The sequence below is a fragment of the Myxine glutinosa genome, chromosome 5 (assembly GCF_964187855.1).
Source record: "Myxine glutinosa chromosome 5, kmMyxGlut1.1, whole genome shotgun sequence".
In the NCBI taxonomy this organism is placed as follows: Eukaryota; Metazoa; Chordata; class Myxini; order Myxiniformes; family Myxinidae; genus Myxine; species Myxine glutinosa.
The window spans coordinates 179967405-179983520 of NC_136265.1; the positions used below are offsets into that span (position 1 = coordinate 179967405).

The 16116-nt window shown below is 42.4% G+C and overlaps 1 protein-coding gene across 2 annotated transcripts in view; it reads right to left on the reverse strand.

Moving 5' to 3' along the window:
• Positions 1–16116, reverse strand: part of LOC137426652 (lysophosphatidylcholine acyltransferase 2) — a 126394-nt gene that overhangs the window by 60931 nt on the left and 49347 nt on the right. For both annotated transcript variants that reach the window (XM_068115395.2, XM_068115394.2), the window contains 3 exons: positions 12035–12160; positions 2770–2923; positions 2538–2636 (listed from right to left, as the gene is read on the reverse strand). In XM_068115395.2, coding sequence (XP_067971496.2) covers positions 2538–2636; positions 2770–2923; positions 12035–12160 — 379 coding nt within the window. The remainder of the gene's footprint in view (positions 1–2537; positions 2637–2769; positions 2924–12034; positions 12161–16116) is intronic.

A 16116-nucleotide genomic window follows, 5' to 3' on the forward strand; every position in this document is an offset into this window, starting at 1 on the left:
TGTTGAGGTCAATGTGTGTTTTTTGTGTAAATTATTGTTAACTCCAATGTTGAGGTCAGTGTGTGTTTTTCGTGTAATTTATTGTTAACTCCCATGTTGAGGTCACTGTGTGTTTATAGTGTAATTTATTGTTAACTCCCATGTTGAGGTCACTGTGTGTTTATAGTGTAATTTATTGTTAACTCTCATGTTGAGGTCACTGTGTGTTTTTAATGTAATTTAGTGTCAGCTCCCACGTTGAGGTCACTGTGTGTTTACATTGTAATTTATTGTTAACTCCCATGTCGAGGTCACTGTGTTTTTAGTGTAATTTTTTGTTAACTCCCATGTTGAGGTCACTGTGTGTTTATCGTGTAATTTATTGTTAACTCCCATGTCGAGGTCACCGTGTGTTTTTGGTGTAACTTATTGTTAACTCCCTTGTCGAGGTCACTGTGTTTTTAGTGTGATTTATTGTTAACTCTCATGTTGAGGTCACTGTGTTTTTAGTGTAATTTATTGTTATCTCCCATGTTGAGGTCACTGTGTGTTTTCGTGTAATTTATTGTTAACTCCCATGTTGAGGTCACTCTGTTTATAGTGTAATTTATTGTTAACTCCCATGGGGAGGTCACTGTGTGTTTACATTGTAATTTATTGTTAACTCCCACGTTGAGGTCACTGTGTGTTTACATTGTAATTTATTGTTAACTCTCATGTTGAGGTCACTGTGTGTTTTTAATGTAATTTATTGTTAACTCCCATGTCGAGGTCACTGTGTGTTTTTAGTGTAATTTTTTGTTAACTCCCATGTCGAGGTCACTGTGTGTTTTTCGTGTAACTTATTGTTAACTCCCATGTCGAGGTCACTGTGTTTTTAGTGTGATTTATTGTTAACTCTCATGTTGAGGTCACTGTGTTTTTAGTGTAATTTATTGTTATCTCCCATGTTGAGGTCACTGTGTGTTTTCGTGTAATTTATTGTTAACTCCCATGTTGAGGTCACTCTGTTTATAGTGTAATTTATTGTTAACTCCCATGGGGAGGTCACTGTGTGTTTAGTGTAATTTATTGTTAACTCCCATGTTGAGGTCACTGTGTGTTTTTCGTGTAATTTATTGTTAACTCCCATGTTGAGGTCACTGTGTGTTTTTCGTGTAATTTATTGTGAACTCACATATTGAGGACGCTGTGTTTTTAAGGTAATTTATTGTCAACTCCCATGCTGAGGCCACTGTGTGTTTTTAGTGTAATTTATTGTTAACTCCAATGTTGAGGTCACTGAGTTTTTCGTGTAATTTATTGTGAACTCACATATTGAGGTCACTGTGTGTTTTTAAGGTAATTTATTGTCAACTCCCATGTTGAGGTCACTGTGGTTTTAGTGTAATTTATTGTTAACTCCCATGTTGAGGTGACTGTGTGTTTTTAGTGTAAATTATTGTTAACTCCCATGTTGAGGTCACTGTGTGTTTTTAGTGTTTTATTGGTAACTCCCATGTTGAGGTCACTGTGTGTTTTTAGTGTTTTATTGTGAACTCACATATTGAGGTGACTGTGTTTTTAGTGTAAATTATTGTTAACTCCCATGTTGAGGTCACTGTGTGTTTTTAGTGTAAATTATTGTTAACTCCCATGTTGAGGTCACTGTGTGTTTTTAGTGTTTTATTGGTAACTCCCATGTTGAGGTCACTGTGTGTTTTTAGTGTAATTTATTGTTAACTCCCATGTTGAGGTCACTGTGTTTTTAGTGTAATTTATTGTTAACTCCCATGCTGAGGTCACTGTGTGTTTTTAGTGTAATTTATTGTTAACTCCCATGTTGAGGTCACTGTGTTTTTAGTGTAATTTATTGTTAACTCCCAAGTTGAGGTCACTGTGTGTTTTTAGTGTAATTTATTGTTAACTCCCGTGCTGAGGTCACTGTGTGTTTTTAGTGTAATTTATTGTTAACTCCCATGTTGAGGTCACTGTGTTTTTAGTGTAATTTATTGTTAACTCCCATGTTGAGGTCACTGTGTGTTTTTAGTGTTATTTATTGTTAACTCCCATGCTGAGGTCACTGTGTGTTTTTAGTGTAATTTATTGTTAACTCCAATGTTGAGGTCACTGTGTGTTTATAGTGTAATTTATTGTTAACTCCCATGTCGAGGTCACTGTGTTTTTAGTGTAATTTATTATTAACTCCCATGTTGAGGTCACTATGTGTTTTTAGTGTAATTTATTGTTAACTCCCATGTTGAGGTCACTGTGTGTTTTTAGTGTAATTTATTGTTAACTCCCATGTTGAGGTCACTGTGTGCTTTGTTGGCTTCAAGTTGGAAGGCATTTTTCCATGTCCTGGAAATACATTTGGGCTGGATTAAAACTAGTCGCAGCAACAAAATAGGCCCAAGGCTCCATCAATTTGAACTGCTCTTTGTCAACACGAGCAATTCCTCTAAAGGTTGTTGTGGTGCACAGTGGCGAGCTCTCGTTGATTGATGTAGCTAGAAAAGGCATATCTTTCACCGAGACAACAACTACCATGAGAGTGAGTAAGCTTTTCCAATGGAGACCTGAAATGCCATACGTATGGCTTCGTCCGATGCACAAGGCCTGCAGAGCACCACCAGGCCGATAACGTACTCTCTGAAATCAATGGTTCCATCTCGGTCCTGCAAAACAAATTGGAAGAACAAGTCTTATTAGGCCTCTGCTCATAAATCTCAACAGTGCTTGCAATGTTCTGACCGATAAAGTCGCCATTGGACGTCCTGCCTATCCATCGCAGGGCTTTGTTTGGCCTACCCGGTCAAACAGTGAAAATAGGTCACGAAGAGGCTGGGAAATGGGCAGTTGCAGGTGAGATGCAAATTGATCAATGGTGAGGCAACCTCCTTTGCAACCTCTTGCCACATCTGCAAACCTCTCAATGTTCATTTGGAGATCCTCCAAACACAAGCTGCAACCATGGGAACAAAAGGTGCCATAAACCCACCAGGTATGCTTCATCTAGCCAGGTGTTTCCTCAGCATGACTACCTGGCAGTACATGCGAAGAAAGCACTTGCACACAGTACAGGGACTTTTTGCTGTGACCAACGTTCTTGGATCACTCTCCATGACACAATTGAACATGGTGGGGATTAAATCTCTGAATCATATGGGCACAAACCCCTCAGGACGTCAAAGCACAGGACCTGCAGTCACGGTACCTTGGTATCCTCAGCTTGGTCTTTTACCACCTCTCAAGCTGGCACTTTTTTCCATTTCAACTCTCTAATCTTCTCAAGATCACAGGTACACGTATTTATTATGTATGACTAGAATTCCCTCCTTTTTAACTTCCAAAAATTCCAGCAAAACCTCCACTCCTCCTTTCTGTTCCTTCATTCCCTTACTTGGTCCACCTGTTGCTCCACTACCCCGGGTCAGTTTGTTGCCTTCAGAGTGAGTCTGTCAGTTTCACATCCCTCCTCCATGAAACATGTCGTTGTATAACAACTTAGCAAAACAACATTTTGTCAATGTAACCGGTTCAATTCAATGGATTATTACATGTTAACCATCTATTGTGGATGTTATGGTGGGTTTTTCATCTGCACAGATATTACAACCCTGACATGTTTAACTTGTGAACGATGATAAACCAAGAGAAGAGTGTGCGGAGTGCCATATCCCATTCTGAGCCTTGTCTTGTGTTTCTCCTGCAGTGAGTCACGACCCATGGTCCTAGTCTCGTCCCATGGACCTTGTCTCGTCCCATGCTCCTCGTCTCGTCCCATGCTCCTCGTCTCGTCCCATGCTCCTCGTCTCGTCCCATGCTCCTCGTCTCGTCCCATGCTCCTCGTCTCGTCCCATGCTCCTCGTCTCGTCCCATGCTCCTCGTCTCGTCCCATGCTCCTCGTCTCGTCCCATGCTCCTCGTCTCGTCCCATGCTCCTCGTCTCGTCCCATGCTCCTCGTCTCGTCCCATGCTCCTCGTCTCGTCCCATGCTCCTCGTCTCGTCCCATGCTCCTCGTCTCGTCCCATGCTCCTCGTCTCGTCCCATGCTCCTCGTCTCGTCCCATGCTCCTCGTCTCGTCCCATGCTCCTCGTCTCGTCCCATGCTCCTCGTCTCGTCCCATGCTCCTCGTCTCGTCCCATGCTCCTCGTCTCGTCCCATGCTCCTCGTCTCGTCCCATGCTCCTCGTATCGTCCCATGCTCCTAGTCTCGTCCCATGCTCCTAGTCTCGTCCCATGCTCCTAGTCTCGTCCCATGCTCCTAGTCTCGTCCCATTGTCCTTCTATTGTGTTTCCCCTGCTGTGAGCCTTATCTGATGGTCCTTCTCTCGTCCCATTGTCCTTGTCTTGTGTTTCTCCTGCTGTGTGCCTGTCTTTCCCATGGTCCTTGACTTGTGTTTCTCCTGCAGTGAGTCTCATCCCATGAATCTTGTCTACTCTCATTGTCCTAGTCTCGTGCCACGGTCCTTGTCTTGTGATTCACCTGCTGTGTGTGTCGTCCCATGCCCCTTGTCTTGGGTTTCTCCTGCTGTGAGTCTATCCCACTATCCTTGTCTTGTCCCATGGTCCTTCTCTCATGTTTCTCCTGCTGCGAGTCTATTCCCATGTCCTCATCTCATCTCATGGTCCTTGTCTTGTTTCATGGCCCTTGCCTCATGTTTAGCCTGCTGTGTGTCTATCTATCCCCAGGTCCTTGTCTTGTCTCATGGTCCTTGTCTTGTCTTTCTCCTGCTGTGAGTCCAATCACATGGTCCTTGACTCAGCTCACAGTCCTAGCCTCGTCCGATGGTCCTTGTCTCGTGTTTCTCCTGCTGTGAGTATCTATCCCATGGTCCTTGTCTGTCTCATGGTCCTAGTCTTGTATTTCTCCTGCTGTGTGTCTATCTATCCCATGGTCCTCGTCTCATCTCATGGTCCTAGTCTTGTGTTTCTCCTGCTGTGAGTCTATCTATCCCATGGTCCTTGTCTACTTTCATGGTCCTAGTCTCGTCCCATGGTCCTTGACTCATCTCAGCGTCCTTGACTCGTCTCAGCGTCCTTGACTCGTCTCAGCGTCCTTGACTCGTCTCAGCGTCCTTGACTCGTCTCAGCGTCCTTGACTCGTCTCAGCGTCCTTGACTCGTCTCAGCGTCCTTGACTCGTCTCAGCGTCCTTGACTCGTCTCAGCGTCCTTGACTCGTCTCAGCGTCCTTGACTCGTCTCAGCGTCCTTGACTCGTCTCAGCGTCCTTGACTCGTCTCAGCGTCCTCGACTCGTCTCAGCGTCCTCGACTCGTCTCAGGGTCCTCGACTCGTCTCAGGGTCCTCGACTCGTCTCAGGGTCCTCGACTCGTCCCATGGTCCTCGTCTCGTCCCATGGTCCTCGTCTCTTCCCATGGTCCTCGTCTCGTCCCATGGTCCTCGTCTCCTCCCATGGTCCTCGTCTCCTCCCATGGTCCTCGTCTCCTCCCATGGTCCTCGTCTCCTCCCATGGTCCTCGTCTCCTCCCATGGTCCTCGTCTCCTCCCATGGTCCTCGTCTCCTCCCATTGTCCTCGTCTCCTCCCAGGGTCCTTGACTCGTCTCAGGGTCCTTGACTCGTCTCAGGGTCCTTGACTCGTCTCAGGGTCCTTGACTCGGCTCATAGTCCTAGTCTCATCCCATTGTCCTTGTCTTGTTTCATGGTCCTTGTCTTGTGTTTCTCCTGCTGTGTGTCTATCTATCCCATGGTCTTTGTCTGGTCTCATGGTCCTTGTCTGGTCTCATGGTCCTTGTCTTGTCTCATGGTCCTTGTCTTGTGTTTCTCCTGCTGTGTGTCTATCTATCCCATGGTCCTTGTCTCATCTCATGATCCTTGTCTCGTTTCATGGTCCTTGTCTCGTTTCATGGTCCTTGTTTGGTCTCATGGTCCTTGTCTTGCTTCATGGTCCTGGTCTTGTGTTTCTCCTGATGTGAGTATCTATCCCATGGTCCTGTCTCGTTTCATGGTCCTTGTCTTGTGTTTCTCCTGCTTTGTGTCTATCTATCGCATGGTCCTTGTTTCATCTCATGGTCTTTGTTTCGTCACATGGTCCTTCTCTCATCTCATGGTCCTTGTCTTGTTTTATGGTTCTTTTTTTGTTTCATGGTCCCTGTCTTGTTTCATGGTCCTTGTCTTGTTTTATGGTCCTTGTCTTGTTTTATGGTCCTTGTCTTGTTTCATGGTCCTTGGCTTGTTTCATGGTCCTTGTCTTGTTTCATGGTCCTTGTCTTGTTTCATGGTTCTTTTTTTTTGTTTCATGGTCCCTGTCTTGTTTCATGGTCCTTGTCTTGTTTTCTGGTCCTTGTCTTGTTTCATGGTCCTTGTCTTATTTCATGGTCCTTGTCTTGTTTCATGGTCCTTGTCTTGTTTCATGGTCCTTGTCTTGTTTCATGGTCCTTGTCTTGTTTCATGGTCCTTCTCTTGTTTCATGGTCCTTGGCTTGTTTCATGGTCCTTGTCTTGTTTCATGGTCCTTGACTTGTTTCATGGTCCTTGTCTTGTTTCATGGTCCTTGTCTTGTTTCATGGTCCTTGTCTTGTTTCATGGTCCTTGTCTTGTTTCATGGTCCTTGGCTTGTTTCATGGTCCTTGTCTTGTTTCATGGTCTTTGTCTTGTTTCATGGTCCTTGGCTTGTTTCATGGTCCTTGTCTTGTTTCATGGTCCTTGGCTTGTTTCATGGTCCTTCTCTTGTTTCATGGTCCTTGTCTTGTTTTATGGTCCTTGTCTTGTTTCATGGTCCTTGTCTTGTTTCATGGTCCCTGGCTTGTTTCATGGTCCTTCTCTTGTTTCATGGTCCTTGTCTTGTTTCATGGTCCAAGTCTTGTGTTTCTCCTGCTGTGTGTCTATATATCCATAGACCTTGTCCCAATCCATGTTTTTCGTCTCGCATGTAAGAGAGTTGTCCCTCTCCTGAACTGGGCCCGTAATTAAACTGTTATGCACAGAAAAACATTGTGAGTAAATGATTTTGTTTTATTTCCTTTTTGAAGTCATGATTGCTAGCACTTAGTGTTGTTTATCTGGCTAAATGGCCATGCTGCTCTTCATGTGTTTACTACTGAGAAATTAACAATGTTTACAGGGTTGCCATGGAAACGGTGTCTTTGAGATTGAGTATATACTGATCAACTTTGACAATGAGTCAACCTTTATGCCAATGTGGATATTGATTATGTTTGGCAATAGTAGATTTCCTACAATGGGGTCCCGTGACAGTTTTGTCTGACCCAAGGTTGGATGGTTGATTTCACATAATTTGAGGGTGCTGAATAAAATGAGCAGGTATGAACCTCGCAAAAATGTGGCCTAACTCGGCGAGACGTCAAAATTGAAGATGGTCCTTGTCTCGTGTTTTTCCTGCTGTGAGTCAATCCCATTGTCCTCGTCTCATCCCATTGTCCTTGCCTCGTATGTCTCCTGCTGTGAGTCTTGTCCCATGGTCCTTCTCTTCTCTTATGTTTCTCCTGCTGAGAGTCTCGTTCCATTGTCCTAGTCTCATCCATGGTCTTTTGTTTGAGAAAGAATGATCAGTGAGGTATACTGATCATCTGTGAATAGGAATGATGTATATGAATAATTAATCTTTGACAATGAGAATGATGTACCATATATTGATAATCTTTAAGAATGAGATAACCATAAACGTGTTTTATCCTTCTTCTCCTCGGATAGTGAAAAGGAGACAATCTGCTTGTACATGTGCAAGCTACATCTGCATCATTGCCCAAAATATGCCCTTGACCCTTCTAATCCTGATTCAATCTGCTTTTCCCCGTTGGCTGTTAGCTCCATATGCGGGTTTCAGAAGGTGGAACGGATCCCTCCGCGGTCTCAAATTGTTACCTTATAGCCTGGAATGAAAAAGCATTCAAGCAGACTTTTTACACCTTTATTTATACATCGTAACCCACAACTTCCAAGTGAAAAACAAATTGAACAAATTTCAAAAAAAAAATTATAAATACAAAAGTAGAATATCTTGGTTAGATAAGTGTCCACCCCCCCCCCCCCCCCACCACCCCCCCACCCCCCACCACCTCCTTTTAATAGCAATTATTGTAAATTAGCCCAGGTGTAACCAATCATCTTCAAAATCACACACCCAGTTAATTAGACTCCATATGTGTTAAATTGTAGTGATTCTGATTTTTTCAGAATAAAATCAGCTGTTCCTGTAAGTTTCCTCTGCTGGGTAGTGCATTTCACAGCAAAGACTCAACCATGAGCATGAAGGACCTTTCAAAAGATCTCCGGGATAAAGTTGTGGAAAGTCATAGATCAGGGGATGCATATAAAAATATTTCAACGGCCTTGAATATCCCTTGGAGCACAGTCAAGCTAATCATTAAGAAGTGGAAGGTGTATGGTACCACCAATACCCTGCCAATGTCAGGCCGTCCCTCCAAACTGGATGACCAAGCAAGGAGACTGATCGGAGAGGCCACGAAGAGGCCAATGGCAACTTTAAAAGAGCTACAGGCCTTTATGGTAAAGACTGGTCTCTGTGTGTATGTGACAACAATATTTCAAGCACTTCACAAGTTTGGCCTGTACGGTGGGGTGGCAAGAAGGAAGCCATTATTCAAAAATCCCACCTTGAGTCCCGTTTGAGGTATGCAAAAAAACACTCCAGAGATTCTGAAACCATGTGGCAAAAAGTTGTGTGGTCTGGCGAAACCAAAATGGAACTTTTTGTCCTAAATGCAAAACGTTACATTTGGCATGGACCCAACACATCACATCCCATCCCCCAAAGAACACCATCCCTACTGTGAAGCATGGTGGTGGCAGCATCATGTTATGGAGATGTTCTCATCAGCAGGGACTGGGGCACTTGTAAGGATAGAACGGAAAATGGATGGAGGGAAATACAGAAAAATCCCAGAGGAAAACCTGCTGCCCTCTGCAAGAAATCTGAAATTGGGACCGAAGTTCACCTTTCAGCATGACAACGACCTGAAACACACAGCCAAAGCTACACTGAAGTGGCTAAGGAACAAAAATATAAATGTCCTTGAGTGGCCCAGTCAGAACCCCCGACCCAAATCCAATCGAAAATCTGCACCTGACTTGTAGATTTCTGTCCATCAACGCTCCCCAGTCCCCATGCAACTTGACAGCTTGAACAGTTTTGTACAGAAGAATGGGAAAATATTGCCCAATCAAGGTGTGCAAAGTTGGTAGAGACCAATCCCAACAGACTCACAGGTGTAATTTCTGTCAAAGGTGCTTCCACCAAGTATTAATTCTGGTGGGGATGGGGGAGTGGGGGTGGGGGAGGAGGAAAGAGGGGGTGGACGCTTATCTAACCAATATATTCTAGTTTTGTATTTTTAATTAACTTTTCTGAAATTTGTACAATTTATTTTTCTCTTGGAAGTTGTGGGTTACGATGTGTAAATAAAGGTGTCAAAGTCTGTTTTAATGCAATTTAATTCCAGACTAAAAGGCAACAAAAGGTGAAATTTTTGAAAGCGGGTGTGGACTTTCTATCGGCACTGTATATGTGAGTGTTTGTAAGTTGTTGCTATCGGCTGCTATCTCCACACCTGTGTAGGTGTCAGGAGATGCATTGGAGACTTACCAGGTCTCGAAGTATCCACCGCCGTTGTGTGTGTGTGTGTGTGTGTGTGTGTGTGTGTGTGTGTGTGTGTGTGTGTGTGTGTGTGTGTGTGTGTGTGTGTGTGTAATACTAATCCCATCCTCTCTAAGGCTGATGTTACTCCCCATTTCTAAACTGGTGCTTCCCCCTGTGACTTCTCAGGTTGGTTGTTATCTCCATATGCGGGTTTTCGGAAGTGGGAAGAAGTTCTCCAAGAACTCAAAATCTCCCTCTCCTTTTTCGGTAAAAGATCATTGTTCATGAACCAGATTGTGAAACTTCGTTTGCATAACTTCGTTCCACTGGCTCTTTTCAGAATCCTCACTGAACCTTTGACAGCTTCCACTTGTAGATCGTTTGTAGTGATATTCCCCGGAATGATTTTTAATTTGTGGTGATGTTCCGCGGAATTTTTTTTAATTTGCAGTGATATTCCCCGGAATTATTTTCAATTTGTGGTGATATTCCGCAGAATGATTTTCAATTTGTAGTGATATTCCCCAGAATGATATATAATTTGTAGTGATATTCCGTGGAATTATTTTCAATTTGTAGTGATGTTCCACAGAAATTTTTTTTAATTTGTCGTGATATTCCGCAGAATTATTTTTCATTTGTTGATATTCCCCGGAATTATTTTTAGTTTGTAGTGATGTTCTCCAGAATTATTTTTAAATTGTAGTGATATTCCCCGGAATGATATTTAAATTGTAGTGATATTCCCCGGAATGATATTTAATTTGCAGTGATATTCCCCAGAATGATATTTAAATTGTAGTGATATTCCCCGGAATGATATTTAATTTGCAGTGATATTCCCCGGAATGATATTTAATTTGCAGTGATATTCCCTGGAATGATTTTCAATTTGTCATGATATTTCGTGGAATGATTTTCAATTTGTCGTGATATTTCGTGGAATGATTTTCAATTTGTGGTGATATTCCCCAGAATTATTTTTAATTTGTTGTGATATTCCCCAGAATGATATTTAATTTGTGGTGATATTCCATGGAATTATTTTCAATTTGTAGTGATATTCCCCGGAATGATTTTCAATTTGTCGTGATATTTCGTGGAATGATTTTCAATTTGTTGTGATATTCCCCGGAGTGATTTTTAATTTGTAGTGATATTCCCCGGAATGATTTTCAATTTGTCGTGATATTCCCCGGAATGATTTTTAATTTGTAGTGATATTCCCCGGAATGATTTTTAATTTGTAGTGATATTCCCCGGAATGATTTTCAATTTGTAGTGATATTCCCCGGAATGATTTTCAATTTGTCGTGATATTCCCCGGAGTGATTTTTAATTTGTAGTGATATTCCCCGGAATGATTTTCAATTTGTCGTGATATTCCCCGGAATGATTTTTAATTTGTAGTGATATTCCCCGGAATGATTTTCAATTTGTAGTGATATTCCCCGGAATGATTTTCAATTTGTCGTGATATTCCCCGGAATGATTTTTAATTTGTAGTGATATTCCCCGGAATGATTTTTAATTTGTAGTGATATTCCCCGGAATGATTTTTAATTTGTAGTGATATTCCCCGGAATGATTTTCAATTTGTCGTGATATTCCCCGGAATGATTTTCAATTTGTCGTGATATTCCCCGGAATGATTTTCAATTTGTCGTGATATTTCGTGGAATGATTTTCAATTTGTCGTGATATTCCCCGGAATGATTTTTAATTTGTAGTGATATTCCCCGGAATGATTTTCAATTTGTCGTGATATTCCCCGGAATGATTTTCAATTTGTAGTGATATTCCCCGGAATGATTTTCAATTTGTCGTGATATTTCGTGGAATGATTTTCAATTTGTTGTGATATTCCCCGGAGTGATTTTTAATTTGTAGTGATATTCCCCGGAATGATTTTCAATTTGTCGTGATATTCCCTGGAATGATTTTTAATTTGTCATGATATTCCCAGGAATGATTTTCTCCATTGTGTGTGACCCCTTACAAATCTAACACAGCCCCTCCTGCCCAAAACCTAAGGCATGTCGCATGGTTTGATTTCCTCACTAACAAAATCTTCATTTCTCTTCCCTGCTTGATAAAGGTACACTGTTGCATCGAGGGAGCTATCGTTCAAGCACGATTACAAGCGCCACACAGGGCATGTCGCCTTTGAGTGGTCAAACAATGAGTCCCACTTCACCCTGAAATATTGGGCATTGTATAATTGTCGGCCCTATTACACACATGCACTATTGTGAGAGAACCTTTTGAAAAAAATCCCTTTTTTTGTCACTTATCCTCATGCATGCATGGATGAGATACCATCCATTATATTTACCAACAGAAAGCCAACAGGAAACAAACCAATCAGTCACACCTTATGCCATTGGATGATAAGGAGGAGTGGAGTAAGTGATGAGATTACCGCGACTGGCTCATTATGTCCCCACCACTCAAGTCTCACAATGTAGTTGGTTCACTTTCAAACAAGGTGGTTACCCCAGCTTGCGGTTGATCTTGGCAAACTCCACTAATCCACAGTCCATCGGGAGAGCCAGTTCATGAGCGTGAAGCATGAGCCTGCAGTCTTCAAATGTGTGTTCAGTCACAGGAACGTTCAGCGCACTGCACACACCAACACACCACACATTTAACAATGCACACACCAACACACCACATATTTAACAATGCACACACCAACACATCACACATTTAACAATGCACACACCAACACACCACACATTTAACAATGCACACACCAACACATCACACATTTAACAATGCACACACCAACAAATCACACATTTAACAATGTACACACCAACACACCACACATTTAACAATGCACACACCAACACATCACACATTTAACAATGCACAACAACACACCACACATTTAACAATGCACACACCAACACATCACACATTTAACAATGCACACACCAACAAATCACACATTTAACAATGCACACACCAACACACCACACATTTAACAATGCACACACCAACAAACCACACATTTAACACTGCACACACCAACACACCACACATTTAACAATGCACACACCAACACATCACACATTTAACAATGCACACACCAACAAATCACACATTTAACAATGCACACACCAACACACCACACATTTAACAATGCACACACCAACACATCACACATTTAACAATGCACAACAACACACCACACATTTAACAATGCACACACCAACACATCACACATTTAACAATGCACACACCAACAAATCACACATTTAACAATGCACACACCAACACACCACACATTTAACAATGCACACACCAACAAACCACACATTTAACACTGCACACACCAACACACCACACATTTAACAATGCACACACCAACACATCACACATTTAACAATGCACACACCAACACACCACACATGAAACAATGCACACACCAACACATCACACATTTAACAATGCACACCAAAATGCAGATCGCTCATTCACTGTAAACACACCACGTGGTCGTTCTACAAACACCATCGAGTTACATTCTCACGAGCGTAATGGGAAACACATTGATTGCTTTCATCTGAGTTTGGGTTCAATGTCGTGTCCCATTGATAAATGTGTCATGCAATGTCCGGTTGGCATTTGTTAAAGGCCACTGCCCAATCGCAGGATACGGGATGTTATTTCCTTCGACGAGGGAATCCTGAAAGACATTCCGTAACTCCTCATCCACGCAAGTTCGTTGGCATCAAGTGTAAAAAACAAGTTTTAATGATTATATCGACCCTGGACGTTCAATGAACAAGACCATATATTATGATTCCAAAACAAGTTTGCTGCAACTTCGTGTGCCAGCTTATCACATACTGTAACTCCCTCTGGTTTAACTCACCATCACCACAATCATAACAAGAAAGGGCAATCAGATTGCAGAGCCTCGCCAGCACTTGCTTTGTGTGGCAAATAGATGGAAACATGTATTAAGTGAAAGGCCATTGATCGCAAATGAAAGGTCTATATGATCTTGTTGTAAATGTGTAAAGGTCAAATGGCCTGAAAAGCGGTAAAGGTCAAATGGTCTGAAAAGCGGTAAAGGTCAAATGGTCTGAAAAGCTGTAAAGGTCAAATGGTCTGAAAAGCGGCAAAGGTCAAATGGTCTGAAAAGCGGTAAAGGTCAAATGGTCTGAAAAGCTGTAAAGGTCAAATGGTCTGAAAAGCGGCAAAGGTCAAATGGTCTGAAAAGCGGTAAAGGTCAAATGGTCTGAAAAGCTGTAAAGGTCAAATGGTCAGAAAGCTGTAAAGGTCAAATGGTCAGAAAAGTGGTAAAGGTCAAATGGTCTAAAAGCTGTGAAGGTCAAATGGTCTGAAAAGCTGTAAAGGTCAAATGGTCTGAAAAGCGGCAAAGGTCAAATGGTCTGAAAAGCGGCAAAGGTCAAATGGTCTGAAAAACGGTAAAGGTCAAATGGTCAGAAAGCTGTAAAGGTCAAATGGTCTGAAAAGCTGTAAAGGTCAAATGGTCTGAAAAGCTGTAAAGGTCAAATGGTCAGAAAGCTGTAAAGGTCAAATGGTCAGAAAAGTGGTAAAGGTCAAATGGTCTAAAAGCTGTGAAGGTCAAATGGTCTGAAAAGCTGTAAAGGTCAAATGGTCTGAAAAGCGGCAAAGGTCAAATGGTCTGAAAAGCGGCAAAGGTCAAATGGTCTGAAAAACGGTAAAGGTCAAATGGTCAGAAAGCTGTAAAGGTCAAATGGTCTGAAAAGCTGTAAAGGTCAAATGGTCTGAAAAGCGGTAAAGGTCAAATGGTCTGAAAAGATGTAAAGGTCAAATGGTCTGAAAAGCGGTAAAGGTCAAATGGTCTGAAAATCTGTAGAGGTCAAATGGTCTGAAAAGATGTAAAGGTCAAATGGTCTGAAAAGCGGTAAAGGTCAAATGGTCTGAAAAGCTGTAAAGGTCAAATGGTCTGAAAAGGTCTAAATGGATCGAAAGAGTTGAAATAGTCTAAAGGGTCTTAAAGGTATCATTTAAGGTCTAAATCAGGGGTTCTTAACCTGTGGTCCATGGACCCCTTTGGGGTCCGTGGATGGGCTTCAGGGGGTCCGTGAACCAGGCGCATAAAAATTATTTAAAATTTATTTGCGCTAGCTTTTTATAAAAAGTTTTATTTTTTGTCTATGTACAGGATGTTATGTATTCTTGCTTACTGAAGACGAGTAGATCTGTAAGGTAGGTTGAAATGGGATGATACTGAGTGTACAGTCAGGTAACATACAGTCGTCATCGTCGTCAAGTTATGACTTCTAGAATAGTTCCCGTCGATTGAAATTGAAGAAAATGTCCCCTGCCCCAGATTTTAGCACGGACCGCTACACCTCGTGTTTACAGTTTGGTATCGTCGTTTGCACGAACCGCCACCCAGTGCCACTCCATAATTAAGAGCTTATTTCTCATTTTCCACGGCTTGTCACGACTCAGGCATCTTCTCATATACTTGAGGTTTAAAACTTTATACAGACTTGGCATTTAATATGGAATTTTTTTTTTGTGGGGGTGAACTTACTTTTCAAGATGACTTAGAACCAAAAGTTCATTGGAATTATGTTGAAATTATTCTAGATTTTGTTAATGTGACCTTTAAAAGAAACCAAAACCACATTTGACATTTCGAAACAAATAAATTGATCCTTGAAAGTGATGTAAACTGATATCGAACTCAATTCACGGACAGTACTGTGTTAAACTTCTGTGCGTTTTCCAGAAGTATCTCTTTATTTTGCACATTAGTGAAAAAAAATTTCAACAAAAACAAAAGCTAAATTATGACTGGGATTACGGACAGTAAAATTACAGTTCAGTACTTCGTGTAACCCCCACGAGCATTCAGGAGAGCACGTACACGTTGAGGCATGCTGTTCACGTGATTTGCCAAGGTTTGGACAGGAATCGCTTGCCATGCAGTGACAATAGTCTGCTGCAATTCACGCACAGAGGTAGGCTGCTGGTCCAAGTTGTCGATTTGACGCGTTAATTCTGCCCACAAGTTCTCCATCGGATTCATATCCGGGGACATGGCAGGCCACTCCATATGCTCTACACCATGGTCAGCAAGAAAGTGTTGGATCATGCGAGCATGATGAGGCCGTGCATTGTCATCTTGGAAGACAAAGTTTCCTCGAAAGGCTGCACGAGCAAATGGAAGCAATGTTTCTTCCAGAATGACCCTGTACTTGAACTGGTTCAGGTTTCCATTCAGAACAACCAGGTCAGTTTTGCCCCCTGCATGAAAAGCAGCCCAAACGGTCACACCACCACCTCCAGCTTGGACTCTTGGCAATATACAATCTTCATTGTGGGCTTCATGCACTTGTCTGCGCACTCGGACGTGGCCATCTTGACGATAGACCAGAAATCTAGACTCGTCACTGAAGGTCACGTGATTCCAGTGGCCTGACTGCCATTGACGGTGCTCTCTGTATTAAACTTTTGCTGGCTGTGTTGTCTGGTCAGGCGTGGCTTTCTCAGGGGACGCCTGGCACGATAGCCTGCTTGAACCAGTCGTTGGTTGACTAGCCTTCTGGATACAGGCACATTTG